At 40.1% G+C, this 26,205-nt stretch overlaps 1 protein-coding gene across 2 annotated transcripts in view; it reads left to right on the top strand.

Annotated features, from left to right (window-relative positions):
• NALCN (sodium leak channel, non-selective) overlaps nucleotides 1-26,205 on the top strand; it is a 258,521-nt gene that overhangs the window by 37,898 nt on the left and 194,418 nt on the right. For both annotated transcript variants that reach the window (XM_004577371.4, XM_058670621.1), the window contains one exon: nucleotides 8,558-8,712. In XM_004577371.4, coding sequence (XP_004577428.2) covers nucleotides 8,558-8,712 — 155 coding nt within the window. The remainder of the gene's footprint in view (nucleotides 1-8,557; nucleotides 8,713-26,205) is intronic.

Here is a 26,205-nt window from a genome sequence, read left to right on the forward strand (position 1 = left end):
TTCCAGGGTGGGATTAGCTTTCTAAACCGTCTAGCATTAGTCTTAGCCAGGCCAGATCCTAGGAGTTTTTAATTCATCCTGATAAGGGGAGGCTAAATAGAGGTGAAAGCAAAGCCAGGTGATTCTCTGAAATGAACGTGGATAAGCCAGTAGCGCTTCCTGTAAGCTCGCACAGTGACAGGGACAGCCTCTCCGTTCTGGGACCAGCCTTTAACCAAATGAACCTAATTTTCCCGTCTGCCGTAAGAATAAGACAAGTGCCATTGAAGGAGCCAAGGCCTTATTCACTGTTCAGAAGACTGCGGCGAGAGGATGGGTAATGAGAGAAAGAGGGAGGAGATTTTCGGTGCGTTGGGTTTCGCTGGAACTGTGTGGCTCCGTTTACAACTTCTCCGTAGGATGTATGATATAAACAGAAAGGAACGGTTACTGGTGCAATGGAGGAAACGGTTTTAGCTGCACACGGTTAGCTGTTGCACATGGACTAGGTGTGCTGTGGACGTCTTACTTGGCGCCACGGACAGTCAATTTCTCAGTGAAGGCCAGCTCGGAGATATGATGGCACTGGCCCTCTGGGAACGTCTTTTGCTACAAACTGGTCACCTTTGGATAAATGAAAACTAGGCATACTCCTGCTTCAGTTCTTCAAAGCACAAATCAATATGAAGAAACCTCCTGCTGTTAACTATAAATTCCTGTTGCAGGTAAAGTTTATGAAAATCTAATAAGCACACATGGTAATAACATCTGCTGTGAGTCTGAGTTTTGTTGGTTGGTTTGCTTTGCTACCTTTTCCACCTTTCTTTCAAATCAAGCATAGCTTGTAATCAGCCGGTTGACTTATGGTACATTAATCGCACAGTTTCAGTTAAGGGAAAGCACATATTCTTGTCTTTAGCTCCCATATGTAAATCTCTCTAAGTGTGGTTCAAAAATTATTTGATATGGTAACAACTTCTTGATCACAACTCTTTTTCTTTTTTCTTTTTTAAGATTTATTTATTTTTATTACAAAGTCAGATATACAGAGAGGAGGAGAGACAGAGAGGAAGATCTTCCATCCGATGATTCACTCCCCAAGTGAGCCCCAACGGCCGGTGTGCGCCGATCCCATGCTGGGAACCTGGAACCTCTTCCAGGTCTCCCACATGGGTGCAGTGTCCCAAAGGTTTGGGCCGTCCTCAACTGCTTTCCCAGGCCACAAGCAGGGAGCTAGATGGGAAGTGGAGCTGCCAGGACTAGAACTGGCGCCCATATGGGATCCTGGGGCATTCAAGGCGAGGACTTTAGCCACTAGGCCACGCCGCCGGGCCCTTGATCACAACTCTTACCAAAGAAAACACTGAGCAGATGTCCCTTCCAGTGAATGGGTAGGTGGTCTCTCTCTCTTTCCGCACTCGCCCTCTTGCGTAACTGCACACAGGCTTGTACAACACTGAGATCCCCTCCTAGAGCCACTGCTTGTTGGTTATTTACTAACAGTCCCTCCAAGCCACACATGCGGTGTCCCAGTCCTTGCCATCCCCCAGCCATTGGGACACATGGTCATGATACCATGACAGTGCAGACAGCTTGGAAAGCATGTGTCGAGGTCTGTGATCACGGCTCTCCTGTTCTTCCTCTCACGCAGAGCACTACAGTCTGTTAGAACTATGTCGTCAGCATGCTGGCTGTGGCATAGAGGAGGCCCACCTACAAGCATTTGATATGCATGACCACACATGCAAATGAAATAAAGTGGTCCTGCCCAAACACACAGGAGAAACAACTTCTGAGAAGAAGCTGAATAATCATGATTAAGCTCATTCGTGACAGCAATTACACGTGCCAGTTCAGTAATTAGATTCCATCAGAGGAAGGTGGCATAGTGAGCAAGAAAGAATTTGAGCATGAAGTCTGGAGATACTGTTGCCTTTTGGCATTGATGAATCTTTCAAGCAGACAGAAACCACACCTTATGACCTCATTTTCTTTTATGGTGAGATCATTCTGGGAATTCTTTTTTATATAACTGAAACTTTTCCATTTTTATATTTGAGAAATGTGAGGCTGAAATGGTTAAAGTGACTTCTTCAAACTAATTAAGTTCCTTAGTGAATGGAGATGATAATGCTTGTGTTCCAATTTACAATTCAATACCCTCTGACATTGCAATTAATCATTAACTTGAAATAAAATAATGGAACTCCAAAGTCCTGCGATATTATGGAGCTGTTATTACAAACAATTTTAGCAACAAGATCAGAACACATTTTCTTAGTTCCAAAACTCCTACATAATGCTATTTGGAGATAGGATATTTTGTTCATTAACAAAAAATCAAAGATAATTAAAGCCTTTTGAAACACAATTAATTGCCCTCAAGGTGTCCTGGTACTGATTTTATATTTACTTTTTCCAGTACTTATTTTGAAACAGGGAAACAAGGCCAAAGGTTTAAAATATTCCTATCAATGCTTGTTCAAACTGAACGATGTATACAAATCATGACATCTACTTATTGACGGGAAATTCTTTCTTCCTGTTGTTATTTTACACATAAATATGTCACCATAGGTTGAAGTAGTGGTGCAGATGCCCTCCTAACCACGCAGCTCTGCCGGGACTGAGTCTGGGCTGTGCCTAAGAGCAGCTGTACCGCTGAGGCTTCACAAACACACGTTTGGCTTCTCTGGAGAGCCTCCACACAAATCCACACACGGGGGCTACAAAAGCTCACGACTGTGGGCTCTTGGCCACTGCTCGGAGACCCTCAATCCTTGGCAGAGTGCCTGTGTTCACCTAGCTCACTCCCAGTCTCCACTCTCAGCGCGAGTCTGAGGCCGCAGGTTTCTGTCTCCTGGGAGAGCAGGTTGAGGCCCAGGTTTCCAGGTTTTACGAGGTCCAGCCCCAGCTGTTTCAGGGGAATGAAACAGCAGATAGAAAATCTCTCTGTGTTTGTGTGTCTGTCTCTCTTTCTGATGAAAATAAATAGAAATTTTGAAAGTTTATGAAAATGGAATTAAAAAGTAGAACTTTTGGCTCCATCTAGTCCGAGGTACTTTTGCAAGTGAGCACGTTAGCCGTTTAGCCCATTCCGAAAGAGCTGCATGTGCTTAGATTTCAACTTATCCAGGCAGTTGTTTATCTCATTGTTAACTAAGGAACAATGGTTGCCTTGAAATATTTTTTAAAATATTAAGGAAAAAGAAGTGAGAAGGCATCCAATCAGGATGCAAGGTGGCTGTTTAACCCTTTCTCACTGAAGTGCTTACAAATTAGCCCTAGTCGGATGTGTGATGACAAAGGAATCTCAGGGGAAGACTGAACCAGCTTCCACTGAGGCTTGAGCTCGCTTTCTCCTAACATGTTATTACTCGTTGTTTCTAAGAGAGGGAGCAAGCAGAAATGCCTTTGGTGTGGGCGCAATCGTTACTCTCTTGTTTTTGAAACATTCATCCATTCGTTTGAAAGTCAGAGTTACAGAGTGAGAGGGGGAGATGCAGAAAAGAAAACTCTTCTGTTTGCTGGCTTAGTCCCTCAGATGGCCGCACTGGTCAGCGCTGGGCATGGTCAAAGGAGCCAGATGATTGCTCCAGGTCTCTCCCTCGGCTGGCAGGGGCCCCGCCATCTACTGTATGCCCAGGCCATTAGCAGGGAGCTGGATTAGAAGGGCAGCAGCCAGGACAGCCTTCAGGGATGCTGGCATCATTGGCTTTGGCGTAACCTGCTGTACCATGTCGCCATCCCCGATCGCCACTCTTGGTGAGCCTGCCTCCTGTTGGATCGTGTCCTCTCTTGACAGCCATTGCATTCTTTGGCTTGTCTTCAGGCTCTGACTAGTGAAGTTCTTGTTTCATCTGTTATTTCAATTCTTGAAAAAATGTTTCAAGGTCTAGATCATGACCCTTAAAATGTCTGTTAAAGCTCTAGTCTTCTCCACAACTCCCGTGGAGTGGCACGGTTTCGATGGCTGTTGGAGACAAGACTGACTTGAGTTTCATTTTCCAGAAGCCAAAGCAGTTGAAATGGCCACAAGGTTGCCACTGATTCTTTCGTTGTTGATTCTCTTCCATTACAGCATACACAAAATTAATTTTTTCCTTGGAAACAAATGTTGATGGTCTGCCATCATAGGCTTCATCTTTAACACCTTTTTTTTTTTAAGGATCGTATTTATTTTCATTGGAAAGGCAGATATACTGAGAAGAGGAGAGACAAAGATCTTCTGTCCGATGGTTTACCCCCCCTAGCAATCACAATGGCTGGAGCTGAGCCAATCCGAATCCAGGAACCCGGAACTTCTTCTGGGTCTCCCACACGGGTGCAGGGTCCCAAGGCTTTGGGCCGTCCTCGACTGCTTTTCCCAGGCCACAGGCAGGAAGCTGGATGGGAAGTGGAGCTGCCAGGATTAGAACCAGCAACCATATGGGATCCGGGCGCGTTCAAGGCAAGGACTTTAACTGCTACGCTATCATACCGGGCCCCATCTTTAACATCCTAATGTGAATTATTCATGTTTAAACTGTTAATTTCTTTGGAACATTGGCACTAAAATCTTTTTCCTTTTAAAAAATTTTCATTTATATAAAGATAACAGATTCCATGTATTCTTTTTCCTTTTGAGTTTTTTTGAAGTGAATTTTTTTTTTTTTTAAGATTTCTTTGTTTTTATTGCAAAGCCAGATATACAGAGAGGAGGAGAGATAGAGAGGAAGATCTTCCTTCCGATGATTCACTCCCCAAGCAACCACAATGACCGGAGTCGAGTCAATCTGAAGCCAGAAGCCAGGAACCCAGCGTCTCTCCTGGGTCTCCCTCGTGAGTACAGGATCCCAAGGCTTTGGGCTGTCCTCAGTTGCTTTCCCAGCCCACAGGCCGGGAGCTGGACAGGAAGCGGGGCTGCCGGATACAAACCGGCAGCCGTATGGGACCCTGGCATGTGTAAGGCGAGGACTTTAGCCGCTAGGCCGCCGCGCCGGTATTTCATATGTACAATTCAAAGATGATAACCACGCTTTTCTTCCTTTCCTTCCCCTCCATGAACTGTCCTCCTTCCTGCACTTGTTTTTAATTTGTGCACAAACACGATGCTAATCATTCTGCAATCACAGGCTTCCTGCACTGCCAAGTGTAATATTCAGTAAGTGAAAAACAGGAAGAGCACAGTTCCAGAGAACCAGACAGTTGTCAGAAGAGGTCTGCTTCGTCTCAGTTCCTGTGTTTGTATGCCGTATTAACTGCACATATCAGTGAAAACATAAGATATTTGTATTTTGGGGCCTGGCTTATTTCACTAAGTATAACTATCTTTTATAAAGTGTCATTCATTCCATCATTCTCCCGATCAAGCTTTCCCACCAGTTCGATGTTTGCTCTTGCTTCAATTTTAGCAGAGTTTCTATTGCTCTGATGGGGCCTTTTTTCAAACTGATACGCTTCGTAGCGCTTCAAACTAGATTCTGTTCAACATGTTAACACAAGTTAGTATGAATTTATTTCAATGTCAACAGGATCTTGAAATACCTACTACTTTTTTTCATAATCCACATGTGTCATCTTCTTACTTGAGACCCCTCATGGCACACATATACACACAGGTACCTCCCATTGAATTCATTCAAAAGATAGATGACATATGCTAGAAATTTATTTTAAAGAATCCGTTGATATGATCCTGGGGTTGGAAATTCCAAACTCTTTAGGGGCACTGGAAATCGTGCTTCGGACACTTGCTTCCCATGGCAGAGTGCTGCTTGAGGCCCAGCCAGCTTGCATCCAATCCAGCTGCTTGCTAATAGGTCTTAGGACACAGTGAATTATGCACCGACTTAAGTTCCTGCCACCCATGTGGCCTTGCAAGAAGAGCCTACCTAGTTCCAGGTTTCAGCCTGGCCCAGCCCTAGCTATTGCAACCATTTGGGGAAGAAACCAGAGGAGGAAAGATCTCTCTCTCTCTTCCTTTCTCTCTCTTTCTCTCTCTCTTTCTGTTTCTCTCTCATCCTCCCTCCCCATCTCACTCTACTTTTCAAATAAATAAATAAATCTTTTTGTTAAAAAAATTACACTCAGAGATAATATTGAAAAAAAAAGCAAATGGAATGAAAAAAAGTTGCTCTCATATATAGAAGTTAATAATTTTTGAGTGAATAAGCTTCCTGATGCTATTCTGAGTAGCATTCATTAACTCACTTAATTATTAAAATACCCTGTGTAGTGGTTGTAGCTATATCCATGTTAAAAATGAAGTAACCAAGATAATCCATACTAGAGTTAGACTTTCAATGGAGGTAATCAATAAATTTCAAACCATCAGCAAGTAATAATAGACAACAAATGCCACCTGTTGTATACTGAGTACCACCTTTAAGTGCCGTGTAGACATTTTCAGTCAAGTCCTGCGATGAGGGCGTTTTTGCAAATGCAGAAAGCAGGGTGTGGCTAGGTTAGGCTACACCTGCAGGATGTCGCTGAGCCAGAGGTCACAGGCAGGTCTACTGTTGCCTTCCCCAGTACCTGCAGCGTGACATTCTGAGAACCTTTCTCTTTTAGACGGAGTGTTTTCTCTGACATCGCTGCTGTTGTTAGAGTTAACATATTTGACATTAAAAGAATACTAATTTTGATAAATTCACAAACATTTCCTTCTCTGAAGCTCAGCTGTCTTCTTCAAATATAAATAGGTAATCCATAAAATATGGTTCAGCTTCACAGAGCTCCGTGAACATAGTGCTTTCAGCGTTACATACCATAACTTTCTTCTCTTTTTTTGACAATTATTTATTTATTCATTTCCTCCAAGGGCTTATGTGAAATTTTATTCTTAGCAGTAGTTGTTAACCATCATTCACAATAATCATTTGCAACATATTGAGGTGCTGACTGTAGCAACTGTTTTTTAATATATAACCACCGTGTATATGATGATCATTGCTGTCTTATAAACGAGGAGACTGGTCTAGGAGAGGCCTATAGCTCACTCAACTAGCATGACCAATCTGTAGCAAAGCTAGGACCCAAGCTAAGCAGCCGTGCTCTGAAGGTGCAGCCCATTCCATTAACCCTTGCATTCTCTGGTTGCAGACACCAAATCCAGATCATAGAGGTAGGCTGGACCCGAGTGAAGGTGGATCATTTGTCTTACAAGTGTGAATGTAAAACTAGGAAAAATAACTGTGAAAAGCTAAAATGAAAACATGGTCTTGTTGCCAAAACTTCTTAACTGCATGCAGTTTTCCATTCTGCACATTTTTCCATAAATTTTTGAAGACCCCTTGGAATATATGGTTTGTAAAGGTTTTATACCGAAATAGACTAATTTTTAGATTCCACTTTTATGAACTTTTTGAATTACCCATATAAGTGATATCCCTAAGATCATGTTTCTGACCCTCCCAGTGATAACTTCCAATACTGCAGCTTCTTCATTAACTTTTTCACACTGGATCCAAAGATTCACCTTAAAATATGACTGGAGGGATCCATGGTCTAGCCATGTATTTCCTAACAAGTGCAAACACAAAAGCTCACTCGCCACTGATAAAGAGCATAATCCAGTAGGGATAAGTGTGCAGTATCTGAATTGGGCTGTCTTCTACAGTGTGCCTTATGGCTGACAAGGAACTAGGAAGATATTGCTAGGCATCCTGCGTGGTGGGGGAAGGAGCAGTGCAAAATGTGTGTGTGGTGGGCTTGAGCAGCTGGAATTGCACAGAGGTGCCATGGTAGATAGAGCAAGAAAGCAACCAACTAATTCTGAAAGATATTAGAGAAAAAAATCTGCCTCCATTTGGCTTGATTAGGGCAATCAAGGCTGTACGATGGTTGTTCCCTGAATCAGAAGCTCCTAGGAACGCAGGTGCAGAGGGAAATGACTGTAACCAGGTCACTGGCTTAGAAGAAATCTGAAATCCTTCTTCCTGAACTCTGACCTCCACTCTGACCCAGCCTTGGGGGCCCACTTTTACGACCAGCCCAGAACGAGTCTACAGACATTAATCCCATGATGACTAGTCTTTGTAACAAGAAAGTCCTGACTTCTTTAGAACTTTCTACATGAACCTAATCCCAAGGCTGGCCTCAATGAAGATCAAAAAGGGGGCTTATCATCATCCGCGAGGAGGCCTTAGCATCGAGGACATCATTACCTTGGTGTCCTTGTTCCAAGTGTAGAGCCTGTAGATTTTATTTGTGTGGTTTGCTTTCTAAACTGCACCTCTGCAAATGCAGGTGACTGTCATCCAGGAAACTCACAGTACCTAGCCGTTTAGAAACAGATTTTAAATGGTGCCTATGTTGGGACAGGATGTCGTGAATAACAATGAGTCTCTAGACAAGTGAGCATTCTTTGCAAATAGAAAAATTCTTTGCTTCAGTTGTCTAGATCTGTGCTTAATATGAAAAACAGTAGTGATGGTTATACTGTTATGATGGAGTGAATTGGGTATCAATTGAGATTTTTAAATATAATATCAGTATTCCTACCTGACAGTTATTAACGAAGGATGATTTCATAATTCATTTTAAGCAGCATTTATGCTTATTGAAGTGATCTAACATTTTCGTGTGTTGTTCACAGGAATGTAACCTGGAATAGTTTAGCTATCCCAGATACACACTGCTCACCTGAGCTAGAGGAAGGCTACCAGTGCCCACCTGGATTTAAATGCATGGACCTCGAAGATCTGGGACTTAGCAGGCAAGAGCTGGGCTACAGTGGCTTTAATGAGATAGGTCTGTCTAACTGGTAAAACATTTTTCATTTTTATTTTGTGATATTTATGAAATGGGGATAAGGTTTGCATGACTGAGATTTCATATTGTCACTTGCTATAGTATAAAAGAGGTACAAATTTTAAGTTATGCCTTATGTTCCACTCTATAATTTGTGCACATACGAGCTGTGTGTTTCAACGTCTGAATGGAGTTAAAGTTCTCTCTTTTCAGACTATTTTGATTTGTAATTATTGCCTTTAAAAGCCTTTTCTGAACAGGGTCAGGGGGTTGACTTAAAGAAGGGCAATACTTGATTTTCTTACATAAGTAACTTTACAAAAGAAGCAAGGTAAGTTTTAAAATCTGTAACAATAAGCATTGATGAGTGTGAGAGCTACAAAGTGCTCCTGTAGCAATAAAGTAGCTGGTGGAATAACTAATGAATATCCATCAATGGTGTAATGGGGGTATGGGCTTAGTTATGCATTTTTCTTGGTATAACTGCATAAATGTATACATTTCTTCTTGATTCGTATGATTTAGTGCTGACATGTATACACAGAACCAAAGAACTCAACACCCACCATTAATTGATAATTGATATCATTGTATTTCAATGCAAGTTGCACATATTTTAATACCAAGGAATAATAACATGGACTTCTAAACAAATATTTTATGCACTGATAATTGTGGCTAGAAACATTTTTATTAGCTTTTTATGAAAGTTTCATGGTCCAAGGTGTTTATGAGAGCTGTGGACACGTTGTCAGGGACTAAGACATGTAACAGGATTGTGGTTGTGCTTCTTTTGAAAGTCCGATCTGTGTCCTGACTTACATGTGACATCACATCTCAATGGGCACCTGCACAATGGGAACTCATGGGCCAGAACGGGCGCCAGTACCTATCAACCTCGAAGGCAGTTTCTGTGATTCTGGCCAATGGACCTTCTGCTATCAGAAAAAAAACTCGTGCCAAATCCTGTTCTCATTTTGACCTTCAGCTCATAGCAGCTCCAGCTTGGTAGGAGGACACCTCAGGAAATTAATTGTAAAAGCCATGCCTAGTTTTCCTTAATAGACATTTTATGTAACCTTTACATAGCTTTTAAATATTTTTGTACCAAAATGAATTTATGTCTTAATGCTTTTTTCCCAAAACTTTGTGAAGTACCCTCATAGGTCTCTGATTTGTTGAATGAACTAGAAAGGATATACTTCTGAATAGAATGTGGTGCTGAGCATGGGCTAAGAAGCACAAAGAGATGACAGTTTTCAAGTTCATTTTGCAAATGTTATGTTAAACTTGCATTCTGTTTTTAATTTTCTAGAATATATTTGAGAGGTAAAGACACAAAAGAGACAGAGGGAGCACCCATCTGTATGATACGGCCAAATTGTGGGTGGGGTGTGTAGGACTGAATTCTGGAGCCAATAGCCAGGTACTCAGTCCAGGTCACTCACATAGATGATAGAAACTCAGTTACCGGGTCATCACCATTGCCTCACAGGACCCACCAATCAGAAGCTAGAGCCAGGAGCCAGAGCTTGGACACTGAACCCAGATACACCAATATGGGAAATGGAAATCTTAACCAGCGTCCTAACCACCGGACCAAATGCCAATCCATTCAAATGTTGCACTGATATTTTAATATGTCATCATAGTAAGTCTCAAAACTCAGACAATGTTCATCCATTTTTTTTGGTCAATATTCTTTCCTATCTAACACAAATGCAGAAGCTAATGGAACCAAGCTTTTCCACTGTTGTACCCTCTTCACCTTCATCTGACTTTGTAATCAGTCCTTCGCTGACTCTCAAAAGTACAGAGGCCTCCTTGAGACTGTGAGAAAGACTTTCAGTCATGAACAGAAATATCAGAGATGTAACGTGAGAGATGACACCTACAGGTTTGGTAGGTCACTGGAAGAAGCTCCAGCCATCCTTTCAGATAGGCGTAGCTAGAATGCGTGGCCTGTCTGCCTGAAGTTCTATGTTTCAGGGCGATTAAATGTCCATGTCTCCTATGGAGAATTGCCAAAATTCAAGGAATCAGCTTTGCTTCTTCCATCCTTTAAAATACTGCTAAAGCAAATCACACCCTGACCATTGTAAATGTAACCATGTTATCTTAATTGAAGATGCTTCTTTTTATTCCAGTTGACTCACTTTTTTCTTCCCCGTGATGAGCAGTGACTTGAATTGATACAAGGGACACTGATTCCTTGGGAGAAGGGCTTCTTGCAGAGTCTTTGGCTATAGCAGGGATTGCTCCTGGGGACGTTGGCCCCTACTAAAGCAACGATATTATGTTGCAGAGCCCCCAGTTTGCACATTTGTCTCCCCAGGATTTAAGATCCTTGAAAACAGGAAGCGTGTCTTTTCATCTTCATGTCTGCAGGGCCTGCAGTGTCTGCCTCATTGCAAGCCTTCTGTAAATATTTGCTAATGGACTGAACACAGTGTATGTTCTTTTGAATTCGTTGGTAACTGGTCACATTTATATTAGGAAAAGGAGCCACAGTGAGAACTGAGCTGTTTTCTTGATCTTTTCCTTGGTTTTGTTTGCTCTTGGTTCAGATACTCACTGCCCTGCAGGAGTGTCTTTCTATCAGACGTAATGTGTCTCTGCTTCTTCTCAAGTGACAACTGGAATTATCATCATATGATTAATGAGCATATAATGAAATGTTGGCTTTGTACTACAGCCAAAAAACTTTTAAGTAGTCACTAGAGTTTAAATGGAAATTGATAGCTACTTCTTGATATCACATAACTTGTAGATACACAAGCTGCTATAATTTAGGAGGTTGTTTTTAAAGGTCTTATAGAAATGAAAGACAATATTTTTCCAAACTGAGAAAAGGAAATTTCTTTTATTAGTCATATTTGGTCATCTCCTTATGCATGCAGTTGAATTTAAAACATTAGGTACCTAATTATGCATATGAATTTGGCCAACATGTTAGTCCATGTAAGTGATCATGATTAATTTATAAGCAGCATATTTTCTTTTTTACCATTCAAATTTTTGTGCAGAATATTGTTTCAATTCATTTATAATTGTCCTTTTATGAGGAATTTTGTCTCAGTCAAATTCAATACTGGTTGTGTTGAAAAACTGAAATTCTAAAATACATTTTAAGCTAGCATTATTAGGTAGCCAAAAAATTAGAGTCCCTCTTGTAAGATTGTTGAGCAAAACCTTCTGTGCCTCATTGTATCTGCAAAATCATCCAAATACACAGCAAGAGCCTGGGCAGTGTACATGCAGTTCCCGTACAAGCACTGTGCAGACCCTGTAGGCACAGGCCACACCATCAAAGGACCTGGTGTAAACACAGACCCTCTCTATGGATTGTAGCTGGGGCCAGCAGGACACCAAGGTTCAGAACCAATGGTTTCTAGAGAGGCAGAATGGTCCCCAGAATAAGGGAATCCTGCAGCTCCATGAGGAAGCATAAAGCAGAACCCGCATTCCTGGAAGTGCTTAGTAGATCCATAGAATGGAAGCAAGAGACTCAGTTTTGAGGGGCCCTGATACTAAAATCTGGGTTGACAACAAGATAAGAAGTAAACTTATCTGTTGAAGCATGTACATCTGGTTATACCTTAGGTTGGCTTGGAGGGCCTTTTAAAGCACACCAATTCCCAAGCATCACTTATTAGGTGAAATGAATCAAAATCTTCCAGGATCCTCTGGACCTCAGCAACACATGCATATACCCACATATACACCTGTTGTCCAAACCTTTGTTACATCTGTGTTGGTCTGTTTTAGTTGTTGTAATAAAATCCCAGGTGGGTGGCTTGGAAAGAGCAAACATTTGTGTGTTGTAGTTATGGAGGCAGAGAAGTCCCAGGATCAGGACCCTAGAATATTGTGTGTGTTTAGGGGAGGTGAGGGCTTGTCCCAGTGTGCTTACTGCCCTGCCTGTTCCACAGCGAATGAATCCCCCATGCAAGACTCATGTTTCATTGTTAATGTAGAATTTGCTCAACTTTCAAATTTCTTCCATATTTTTCTCTGTTGGCATTCTATTATTGTTTTATAACTTGTACAACATCTGATATTAAATGCAAACATTAAATGTGATGAGAAAAAAGTATTTTTATTTAACCCATAGCGGAATGTAAGTGGAACCTTCTAGATGCTCATCCTGGAAATTGGTTCAGAAGTTTTGAATGATAGTTAGCCATGTTTCATGCTGCTGTTCAAAATATCAGATGAGAACTTTTCAAATGATAGAAATAGAAAACTATTTTATATCTATGACTAGGATTTAGTTTAGTGTGTACATTTTTATTGCAGTTGCACACACACACACACATACAAACGCCATAAAAACTAGTTGGCAAAAAACAGTTCAGATTTATGATGCTTTTGGGAAAACAGCAAAGGATTTTTTTTCTTATCTTTGTCTTTGTGCTAGCATTACCACTGGGATTCCTTATCAATTTTCATGAAAATACACATGGAAGAGAGAATGTATGAGAGCGTTTAACCAGTGTTTAATCTACAGTAATTCTGTATTGATTCTCTGAAGGAATTCCTGTCTCGCAGGTCGAAGAAAAGTTTACATTCTTGTTGAACTGGATGGGATCATGAAACTGTACAAGAGGGATGGCTAGGAACACCCTTAGTCAAATGTGAGAAGGTGCGGAGTTTTTCCCCATGGCTTAGAGAGGAGGGGACTCTCGGACTGAGTATGAAGGTGTAGCTGGATGCTTTTACACCGAGACTGTGTGTTTCATTGTGTTGTCAGACAGGGTCACAGACTTCCCTGAAGCTGAAATTAGATATTCAGACATTCTTTAAAATCCTAGGCGAGGAGGGAGTTTAAAGGTTGAAATTGCAGATGTAATTTTACAAGCAAAAAGAAACAGCCATTGTCTGGTGTCTGGCCAGTGCGCAGGAGTTCTTGTGGAATGTTAGAAATGACAGTTGCTAACAGGAGTTTTCATCAAAGACTTTTTAAAGTGGATTTTTGAGGACATGAAGTGATTTTTTAAAATTTTTATACTACACATAGAAGACAATAATCATTAGACCTATGTAGTCCAATAAATGGTGCTTTTATAGTTACATTTTAAATATTTGGAAGTTACCAAAATGTGTCAAATTAGAAATATAATAAAGGAATACAATCAATTCAGTCATAAATAATTCCTCCCTCCTGCTTTTTTTCCTCTTCCCTTTTCCTTTCTTCCTTGTAAGTTTCATGGAAGGTAATAAACTGCTTTTCATTTCTCCCTGTGTGATGGTCACTTGTTTAGTGCAGGAAGCAGTATTTTGTTGAACACACCACGCAGACAACCTGTCCACATGTGTGAGTATTCTTTAGAGCAGGTTCCTGAACTGATTTCTAGATTGAACCATATGTACATTTTTTGCATAATAGATAGCTGCTGGTTTATTCTTTTTAGAACACTGTAGAAATTGGTAGTCCAATTCTTACTGTATAGTAGGCATTTCAAAGAAAAAACACATTCTTGGTCCAGCAATGTGGCATAGTAGGTTAGGCCTCTGCATGCTGTGTCAGTATCCCTTATGGGTCCCAACTTCTCCACATTCATTCCTGCTCCCTGCTTATAATGTGGAAAAGAAGTGGAGGATGGACCAAGTCATTGGGCTCCTGCACCCGTATCGGAGACCCAGAAGAGGCTCCTGGCTTCAGATCACTCCCTCAGCTCTGGCCAAGGCAGCTATCTGGGGAATGAACCAGCAGAGGACCTCCCTCTCTCTCTCTCTCTCTCTCTCTCTCCCCCTCTACCTCCCTCCCTCCCTCCCTCCATCTCTCTCTCTCTCTCTTTCTCCCTCCCTCCCTCCCTCCATCTCTCTCTCTCTCTCCATAACTCTGACTTTCAAACACAATTAAAATAAATCCTTTTAGTATGCTTAAATATTGATGGGAAAAGGCATCCGAATTCTGTACTGCAGTGGGCACCTGTTGATGCCTTTGATGCTGTTGAAGGCAGCTGGAATGTCTGCCCCCTAGCTGCCATCATGTGGCAGTGCTCCTTCTGCCTGGACTGCCTGAGCAAGGCTTGCGTGTGCAAGCTAGTGCTGCTTCCTCCCTTGCTCAGCTGCTAGGTGTGTGTGTTTCAGCCTTATTTGCTTAAGTAGCTCAGCAGATCCATTTGCCTCAGGTTCAAAGCCACGAACTCTTTTTAGTGTACTTTCTGAGTCTCACTGAACTCTGTCAAGCAGTGGTTAATCATGTTCAGGGGAACATCATATTAGATACCTTGCCTTTTCAAAATTAATTTTGTGGCACAAATACAAATAGCATGCAAAACACGACTAGCTTTCGCATTCACTGCTATTTAATGAATGGATTAGTGGTAAGCCTTGGATATTTACCAAGAAACACACAGGTTGCCCATGGGCAGTCAAGGCCACTTTGCCCACTGGTCATGGCTTCGGTGGAACGCATTGCCCTGGACACTTGCTGAGGAGCAGCTGCCAGGAGAAGCAGTGTGTCGTTTAGCAGGGCCTGACACGGGCAGAGCGGGGCTCTCTGCTCTTCTAGGCTTCCTGTTCTAGCACATGCATCCTGGCTTCATCATAACAGTGCTCAGGAAGGAAACTCCCCAGGCCTCGGAAAGTGGAGCTTTGAAACAGAAGGCTGAGTTCTTCCTCCAGGACCTGGTGGTGCAGTCAAGGAATCCCTCCCCGATTTGCTGCCACTCTTCTGTAACCCTCGGCCCCACACCTTTTGGTCAGAATATACTAAAAATTCTAAAACATGTTAGTTAGAGAAAAACAAATGTGACAAAACAAATTAAAACTAAAATAAGTGTACTAAAATGCATCAAGAATTATTGATAAATATTAGACATCACTATTAAAGATAATAGCAAATATAATTGCTGCTAGAAAGATCAGTAGTGATCAGTTTATCTTTAACTGAGTTGGAAAATGAGACATTTTTATGTTTTTAGGTGAATGTAAGACTGCAGAGACTATCAGATGAATTCTCACAGTGAGGTGTGTTCATCAATATGAAGCCAACATTTATTATGCATTTGTCATATTTGGGTGCTGAAGACACAATGATGGAAGCAAATATAAGCTGGTCCGTGCCTTCAAACAGAAATGTTAAACTTAGAAACGAAGGTCTAATATGCTCAGAAGAATTGCTGGATTTCTAGCTTGTGTTTGAACCACAGCAGTTATGCTCTGTGCCCACTAACTGCCGTTGCTGATGGCTCATTGTCGGCTCTGTGCCAGCGCCAGCCATGCAGGTCGGAGCGTGTGCACCTGTGTGCCCTGGCTTGCCAATGCTCTTTGGACGTGAGTGTTAGACCTTTACCACTCTGAGCTTTCCTTTCTCACCTACCAGTGTCTCATGTCTCTGTAACCCTGCTAGTGTCGGAAGCACATGCTCTTCTTAGTACTTCTAATGGAAAATAGTCTTTCAAGAATGATATTTTAGCTTTGGTTTTTGCTCTGAGTGAGATCCATACTGACATGGACTGTGTGTCCCAGCTGCATTTTGCTCCTGGTAAGATGTCATCCTGCTTTCCAATGTTGTTTGGCAAAAAAAAAAAAAATGCATCTACTGTGTCTTATTTCTAAGTGTAGCATTCCCAGTTGATTTTTATTTTTCCTGAAACATTTGAAAGTATTCAACTATATTCCAGAATCTACTTTTGACAATTATTAAGTCTCCTCTAGCTATTTTTCCCTTTTTAAAATATAACTAACTTTTTCTCAGGTAGCTTTTAACATTTATCTTTTCTCTTTGCTAATTTTCGCTCCTTGAATATGTAAAGGTGTGAATCTTTATTTTTCAGCTACTGGAGACTCTTAAGGCCTGTGCCTTGCTTCAATTCTAAAAGATGCTCTAGGTGTTATCTTCTCACATCATATCTCTCCTCAGTTCTCACTGTATTTTAAGTAATGCCTCTCTTAATGGCTTTTAAACCTTATCCAGTCCTCAGTGTCTCTAAATCTTTCTAAGTTCCATCTTCTCAGTTTGCTCTAGGTTCCCTTAGTAGCTGCATGATGAGCAAAGCATTATTCTCCTTATATTCTGCATATATACTGACTCAACTATGCTGAACCCTTAATACTTATGCCTTTTAATGTCTAATATATTGTTTAAGTTATTCATGGAAGTTTTAGCATAATTAATTTCCTCTTTAGGATTTTAATTTAATTCTATTTCAAATCTGTTCTGTTATCTTTCCTTTTTAAGGATTTATTTATTCTTACTTGAAAGGCAGATTTTACAAAGATAAGGAGAAACGGAAAGGTGTTCCATCGCTGGTTCACCTCCCGAAGGGTCACAATGTCCAAAGCTGAGCTGGTCCGAAGCCAGGTGTTTCATCTGGGTCTCCCTCGTGGGTGCAGGCGCTCAGTGGATTTCAGCCATCCTCCACTGCTTTCTAGGGCTGTAAGCATGGAGCTTAACTGGAAGTGGAGCAGCCAGGACACAAATAGGTGGCACCCATATAGGATGCCTGTCCTGTAGGGGGATTACCTGCTATGTCACCTAACTGGTCCTTTTTCCTTTCTTTTTAGTCTGTTCTCTCTCTCTCTCTCCCTCTCTCTGCCATTGTTTTACTAATACATTTATCTCTTTATACACATAAATATTTGTTTTTAGTTTATGATTCTTCTGTATCTTCTAAGTGTATGATTGTTCTTCTGGTTTTTTGTTTTTTTTTTTTTTTTTTTTTGAGTGATTTGTGATGTTTGTGGGTTCCAATTTAGCAAAGTTTACTTTCAGGGATGCTGTGTCCTCCTGAAGTGTCTCATAGATTTGTGTTTGTCGTGATCTTGGGGATCTCCAGGTACGCATTCTGTGCTGCGGCTGTGGTTTGGGAAGGAGAACACTTCAGACTGTTGGCAGTGCAAGGGGCAGGGTGCATTTAGATAACACAAATTAATTTGCGCAGGCCTGGACTTCCCACTTTTCCTGGGAGACAGCTGTCCCTCATGGGCCTAGAGGTCAAGCTGCTTTCAGCTTTCCTGAGCTGGGCACTGTCCAGCCTTCATTGAAGAACTACCCTTTGTAGCTCCCCAGAGATGCCCCAGTGCCACCCCGTCTTGTGTTGGGAGACAAACAGCAACTTCCCTGCTAGATAGTAGGTGGACTTGAGATTTACATCGATTCCAAGTATGTGTTGTCCATGAACCCCTTGACCTTGGGCCTTCTCCCAGTTTTGGTTTAATTTCTCTCAGACTCTGACTGCTGGATATGTTGGTTAGATAGTTTTGATTTATGTGCCTGAGAAGTATGCTCTTATTATTTGCTTGTGTTAGGGTTTGAGCTGGGGAATGCAAACACAGGAGGTGCTTAAATAAACAAACTATGGCAATTTGCTCTAAAATCCTTACTTTGCAATTTCTATATCATCATGCAGCTTTTTTCACTGACATTACATACATTATACATTTAAGCATTACTTCCTAAAGCATGGTGTTTTATATGAATTTTTTATTTTACAAGGATTCTATTTTCTTCTTACTGCTATTCTTACTTTGTGTTGATGAATCATTATGCCAATCTCCATGCATCCAAGTAAGAAAATATACCAGTAGTTGATTTGTGTAAAAGCAAACAAACAGAAAATTAAAGAAAGAGGTTAGACTGCAGATAAGTACTGACAGTGATTGAGCACTGAAAATAATTCTAACAAGTTAAGACTTGGGGTGCTTCATTATGTTGCTTTCAACAAATGTACCAGGGATTTTTCGTTCCACTTGAGTGCCTCCGCAAATAAATAAATAAATGACAAAATTCCTGATCCGAAATTACCTAACCATGAAGGAAGTAAATTTTCTTAAGCAACTCCATTGCATCTAATAAAACAATCTGGGTTCTAGCATAAAAATATATTCTTTAATTTACAAATAGATGTGGCTACAAATCTTGACACAAAGTGATGTTGAGGTGTAGCCAGCATTGGCACAGAATGCCGGAGGTGGGCTGAGCTTCAGAGAGCAGAAGCAGTGCCGAGGGAGCAGGTCCACAGCCCAGTGCAGGGCCACAGTCGTGTGTGTTCTCAGGCGTGTGAGTCCAAAGATCACTCGAGGCTGTGAGATGGGGATATATACCACAGAACATTGGGAAGATTGGAGTAGACCAATCCGATCCTCACACCCAGTGAGTTCTCTAAGTACTTACCGCTTTTACGAAATGCTATTTTTTAACTTAAATGAATGACTAGATGGTAGGGAAAGCATAGAGCCACACAGACCAAAAGACGGAGCAGTGTGAGCCAATGCCAGATATTTCTACAGTCTGTTTAGTCTTAGGAAAATATTTAAGATCATATAACATAATTTTAAAATGTCCTCACATTTCACTCTGCTCTTATGTGCTATATATATATAGTGTATTCTCTCTTCTGTAGACATTTTCGTTGTGAAGAAAATGCCCAATTCAGTTCTCTGCTTTGCGGGCTGCCAGAAAAACCTTCCCTGAGCTGGGACACTTTGCATTCACAGGGCTCCTACAGAGAGCTTAAGCGATGCTGAATTTGTGCATTCACCAAAGGCAGGGATCAGCAAACATGGCCAGTGGGTCAAATCCTGCTCCTGGCTCTCTCATAAATACATTCTTACTGCAACCCCATGCCCATGTGTTTGTGGCCGACCTGTGGCTTTCTTCCTCCAACAACAGCTGAGTCCTGTAGCTCCAACAGAAACCTTAGGGCGAAGCCTAAGATATATACCATATGATCCTTCACAGAAAAAAGCTAGCCAAGCTGTAAGCTGGAGTGAAGGTGGAAAAAATGATTCAGTTCCTACTCCATTTTTATGACTTCTTCCTGTGTTTTAGAACTCTACGATCTTTCCTTGTGTCGTTCTCTGTACCTCAATGGCTAGTAGACTCCAGACTCCCACATGCCTCTGTTTTTGCCTAGGTTGGTGAGAATCCAATCTGTCCCTCCATCCCTGTGTCTCTGCTCCCTATGTAATAAATAGGAAGTGTTTTTTTTTAAACTCTTGGATGACTATCACCCTGAAAGTCAGTAACATTCTTCCATCTCTCACAATGCAAAGTCTATGTCCATTTACTGTATGTAAGAATTTGAAAACGAGATGACGGGCCAGACATGGAATCCACTGAATCTTGGTTAGACTTAATCAAATAGATTTTCTTTAGTATGGAGGTAAAAACCTCAGTCAATTATTAAAGAGATTGCTCAAAGAATTATCAGCAAGATACTGCATGCGATCCTTCCCCCGTCTTGTCTTAGCCCAAAAGCTTATGTGAAAATGAGTTATAGGAGGAGAAAATAATTACATTTACAAAAGACTAATGAAAATAAAACAAACTACTATTCATAGCACTTTTAATATTCCAGTAGCCTAATGATTGCTTACTGTCATTGATTATTTATAAGGATGGAAAAAGCAAATTTCCCCTCCTGGGATCCGTGCCCCATTTGCCATACACTGGCAATTGCTTTGTCTCCACTTCCTCCTTGCTTTCATCATTTTCTTTGCCCATGAGATTGTGGAGCAGAGACATGGTGTAAGTTTGGAGCCAAGTATCCCAAAAGGCTCTGTACTTTCCCATGCCGACCATGTGCCCTACGATGGCTGTGGAGGGAGGCTCAGCTAGCTTTGAGAAGAGCCAGGGGCCGCAGGGAGAGGAACTGAGGCTGCCACTTCACAGCAAGTTCCAACTGCCTAATCTGTTAGTGGCATTCGCTTCAGACTAACCTACCCTGGTGGCCTACCAGGTCCAGCTTAGCCATAATAACCTTCCCCAAATCACTGACCATGGCATCATAAGCAAATATATGCTGATTGTTTTAACATACCACATTCTGTGGTGGTTCGTTACATAGCAACAAATGATTGTTCCACTTATTTTACCAATGAAACTGAAGGGTCGTAATACCAAGCTTATACAATACAGACAGTCAGGGGGTTAGGGTCAAGTCAATCCAATGAAAAACCCATTCTCTAAACCAGTGTTGGCTACCCAATTCTGCATTTCGCCAAACTAATTAAATTTAAGAAATCAGCATTTCAGAAGATAGAGGTTATCTAGGAGTTATGGTTTCCTGGCCACAATGTTGCATTTAGTGGAATTTTTGAATAGAGAAAGTTCTGGAAATCCTGAGATATGCTGTCACCGTTTCCAAGCGATGTTTTCAGGAGGACTGTGGGCATCTTGTAAAGTTTGTTCATTCACACATGCATGCAGTAAATGGAGAACTTGCTGTGTGTTAGGTACGCTCTTCACCACGGCAAGACTCTGGGGAGGTGAGAACTCAGAGCTTGAAGTAGGTGTCACTGAATATTCATGTAACCCCACACTCATTCTTTCTGTAAGATCTCTTAGTTCAGTATCTGACTTGTTCAGGTTTTGGAATGCCAAAGGTATACTTAAGTTTTTTGGGGAATAGTCTAAAACATGGTACCAGATTTAAAAACAAATAAACTGCCTAACGGAATTTGCTACTGAAGACATGGTATCAAATTTTAAATGCTAAACTGTCAAACAGAATTTGCCATTTTATTTTTTGAAGAACTTAGTAGGCAAAATTAAGAATAAAATGAAACCTGAACTGTATCAAGTAATAAGAAAAGATAATTAATGCATCAACAGTTTGATTACATCTCAAGTCTCAAACAAGCTTCTTTGAGCAACATTTCCTTCTCTCAGTCACTTTAAAAGAAATGCCCTGTGCTAATTTCTGTTAGCAGATGTAAATCGCCTTAGATAAAGCTCCATAAAAAAATAGGGCCAGAGAAACAGAAATTAAGCCGAAGGAACGGATGCACTATCTTATCTATTTCTACCATCTTGTGTCCTGGCCACACCACATTTTAGCCTAACGGGGCTGCCTGGATGGCCTAATTAGCCTATAAAGAAAATCAAGAAAGCCAGGAGCGCACAGTGCACAAAGGAGCAGCTGGGGGGTAGACATGAGGAGGGCTCTGGGCCAGTGTCAATGACAGTACAGAACCAAGGGGCAGCCGACTGTTCTGTGGAAGGGCTAAGATTCAAGAGGACTTAGAAATTGTGATGGGCAGTGACCATTCACTAGCATAGCATGTGAAAAAAAATGAACATTGATTCCTTGACAGGAAAAACTTGGCCCTCTGATTGTGTAGTTAAATAGAATGGTATAGATAACGTGTACTGTGTACTTTCAAATGTTACTATCATATGAAAGTGCTAACAAGTTTCGCTTCTCTTGGTTTGTTGAATGTTAAGGTGTTTTGTTTTCTATTCTTTTTTGGTCTGTGTCTCTAGTTCAAACAGGAGCCTCAGCAACTGCTTTTCTAGTAGATGATAAAAATAGCAGAGATAGGGATTTGGGAAAATATTGGATTTTATCGAAGTGTTAGTCTCCAGACAGTGGCTAGATCACCCAGAGCATCCCAGCAAAGGAACTGCTTTCTTACGGTTTACACTTTTGTAAATATGAGCATTGCTTTCTGTTACGCCTGCTGAAATCGCAGAAGTTCATGAGTCCATGTTTTCCTTGCTAGATTTCACTGTAGAAGCTCTGTGTTTTTGTAGATTACAAATAATTAAATTGAGTGTATTAAGGCTGAAAATAAATGATCAGATTTACATGTAAGAATCTTTCATCTTCTTGGATTGTCTTCAAAAAATGGTCATCATGCACTGAGGAAACACAGTTTTAAACATGAGTTTTGAAGAAAATGAAATAAAATCAGAGGTCTTTCAAAACAACCAAGACCATACTTACGCTGATTCAGCCGATTTATCTTACATCGTTCCTATGGAGAACTGAATACAGATTGGCCGACAATGTCAACAAATTATGTCATTGAATTAATAATTTGGTTGATTTTGAAAACTCAGAGACATTTATCCTGGTTAATGCAAATGACTGAGCTCTGCAAAGAGTTATTTAATGCTTGTCATCTGCTAAGAAATTTGTCAAGTAAATTAATTGTAATTCCAGCTTTACTCGACACATTGCAGTGTTGGTCCCTACATGCTGAATTTCAAAACTAACTTGCGTAAAAAAAAAAAAAAGAATTCCACTTTTACTGTAAGTAGTTGGTAATGTAGTGATACAACTAATAGAGAAATCTCTTAATAAACTTATGTAAAGTAAAACCACATTGTCATTGAACTATAAGAAATTATAGATGTTTAGAATGTTTTGGATCACTCAGCCAAATAGTTATCTCAAAATTAAGCATAGATATTTTTACTAACTTATTTTGATCATTTTTGTGGCAGCTTAACAAGTGGTTTAAAGGAAAAAAGTTGGGAATGAAATGAAATGCGAAATTATCACTTCTGAATTTCTGCAGACATATTACCCTTAAAATAAAAGACAAATCAATCATTATATAGATGACTTACTTGATAGTCTACTTAAATATAATTGGTGAACTGAAAATATTTTAAAAGCTTTTCCTAGATCTTTAGTACAAAAACATGCACATTTGAGTAAGAAATTTTACATTGATGCTTATGAAATTACAAATGGTTCAGTCTATAGCATTTATATGTTACATACTTAATAATGTATATTATGTATAATCAGATAATTTTCATACTAACATTTGCACATTTAAGGATTGTATATTCTTGTACTTTGCAAAACATGTATCTATGCATTACCAATTGATCCGCACAGTGAGAATCGGTCATACAAATTGATTTGTATTAATTTCCTGTATTCTCCACATACGCTGTGCACTTATACATACACAACCATACTCTCTGAAAGTGAATACAGTTAACAGATACAAAATCAGTGACATCTACATGATAAACCATTGTCCTTGGTAACATAAAAATGGTTCAGTTCATGTATTTTTAAGCATTTGACTTTATAAAGTAAAATTCTAACTATGAAGAATGTCAACCTCACTTCAGTATGCTTGTCAAGTTTATCTATATATTTCAAGATTTATTTTATTTTATTTTAAATAATTACAGAGAAAGAGAGACTGAAAGAAAGAGAGAGAAAGAGACAGAGACATCTTTTATCTGTGGTTCAAACACAGAAACCTACCAGGGCCTGGGTTGGGCTGGGCCAAAGCCAGGAGTGAGGAGCTTTCTCTAAGTTTCACACGTGAGAGGCAGGAGACCAAACACTTGGGTCGTGTTTCAGACATTTTTCTAGTTATTAGCAGGTAACTGGATCAGAAGTTGAACACCTGGAACATGAACCAGTGCCTGTATAGGGTACTAGCACTACAGGAGTCAGCTTTACGTGACACATCACAGTGCTGGTCCCTCCTTGTTGAATTTCAAAAATAGGCTGCATAAGAAATAATTTCTTTCCTCTTTTTCAAATATTAGAATAGCAAACCAAGTCTTTTTTGATGTCTACCTTTAAGTTCAGCTGTCTCTACAGTGTCTCCATATAATATTATTATGTGTTTTATCAATAGTCTTTTAGACTCCTTTCAAGCTTATTTCACAGGGTTGCATGCAGATGTGCATAAAGAAAATGTGTAGAGTTTCTTAAATAATATTCATATGTGTCAATATGCATCTCATTTATTTGGTTTGCCTGGTATCATTTCCTACATTCCTTCTGTAAGAGGCAGACATGTGTCCCTTTTTGTTTGTGATCACTAATACTGGTATAGTACATCTTGCAGGAGTCTCCCTGTGAACTGTATGAATAGTTCTCTGTGGTAGATATCTGGAAATAGAAGTGCAGCATATGCAAGTTTTAAATTTTTCATAAAAACTTCCAAATTTTCCCATGTGTTACCATATATGTGGCTTTCTTTCAGAGTATTTTCTAGTATCAAATTTTATATTTTATTGTATGATATTTTATAATATCAAACTTTCATGTTTTACTCAATTTTTGAATGGATGTATTGTATATAGACTGAGGTTATAATCAGTTTAAGCTTCTTTTCACATGTATTGACCAGTCATAATTTTTCTTTTGTGAATTTCCATTCCATATGCTTTGTTTGATTGCCCCCTGGGTTTTGTTTAAAATATGTTGTTGTTACGAGAATTTTTCTGTTCTTTGTTTTAAAGGTATGTTCTAGAGTTGATGAAAGGATAAAATACTGCAAGCTTAGAACTCAGATTTCCATTTTGTTTGTGACAAAAAGGAGGCATGTGGAGTTTCGTGGATTAAGGACAACAGAGAATTCAGGACTTTGTCACAACTTCAGCATTGTTGAATGGATTTGTCACCTAAAACATAAGAAATTAGCAGTGTTTCTCTGTAGACTCAGGAGTATCACTTCCCTTTCACTCAACCCTAAGGAAGTGTTATCACAACAGACAAAAATATATAAGAGAGAACTGCATTGGGAGGGTGTTAGAATCAAATAAATGGAGAACAGATGCAGTAAAAGAGGCTGTCTCCATCACAAGAATGAAATACAAAAGTAGTAACGGCAGGTACATTGTGGGCAGCTGTCAGGAGCAAGGACAGAGCTGTGAGAGCTGACTGCAATCAGTCACAGAAACCTTTTGAGACAGATTCTAAGAACCGGAAGGACTGGTAATGGCTCCTTCCCCATAATCGGTGTCTTGAAAGGCAGTAAACCCTAATGGCATACAAAAATAGAGCCTGTTTTCTTCCCCCATAGTAATATTCTTCTATAAAAAATAACTTCCTATGGTACTGAAAATAATAGCACACAGCATTATCAAGCATCTCAACTGTCTGAAAGGCACAAAGCTAAAAACCATTGGCTGCATTGGAAAATGTCCCAGAATTGATGATTTTACTCTAAAGCAGAAATGCAGGAGGGAAAAAAAATGACCTCCATCTAAAATCAAAACTAAAGTGACAACAAAGGCTTTCTAGATTGTACTTTATTTCATGGTGCTTAGAACTGGTCATTTCTTCCCTTTTCATTGAGGTGGGTGAGTTGTAATTTGGAGCAGCTAGGAAAGTTTTCTAAAATCTTTCAGAGCTTAGAAGTTGTCACATACATACAACATTTTCTTTGTTGTTTCTGTAGGTTGAATATCTGAAGATAGATTTTAACTCACTCAACCAGAGTGTACAGTGTGTACTAAGAGGTGCAAAAACATGGAAAATAGAACTGATAAGGATGTCAAGAATGTTTTCGTTATACAGAAGTGAGAAATGAACAGGGCAAAAGGAACCGAATTTAGAACTATCATGGGAAATATAAAAGAACTTAGTTTCATAGACTGTGCTTGAGATTAATTTTTAAAATATCTGTTTACAAATGCAAAATGCTTATGGGTTATGGTGTCTATTGTTAAGAAATCATAACTTTTATAATTTTATGTTGATAAAATTTTCATAGGAATGGACTGCATATGAAGGGGATGTTACAACTTAATACATTTTATGATTTAAAGGATACTTTTTAAAAAATGATTTATTTTATTGAGAAAGAGAGAGAGATCTTCCATTCTCTTGTTCACTACCCAAAAGCTGTCAGTGGTCAGGGCTTGTGAATGTGGGGACATGAATGCTTGGGCCATATTCCTGTGCTTCTCCCAAGCTTTAAGCAGGAAAATGGATTGGAAGTGGATAACTGGGCAACTGGGCATTGAACAGGACCTCACATGGGATGCTG

Source organism: Ochotona princeps, chromosome 12 (assembly GCF_030435755.1).
Source record: "Ochotona princeps isolate mOchPri1 chromosome 12, mOchPri1.hap1, whole genome shotgun sequence".
Taxonomy (NCBI): domain Eukaryota; kingdom Metazoa; phylum Chordata; class Mammalia; order Lagomorpha; family Ochotonidae; genus Ochotona; species Ochotona princeps.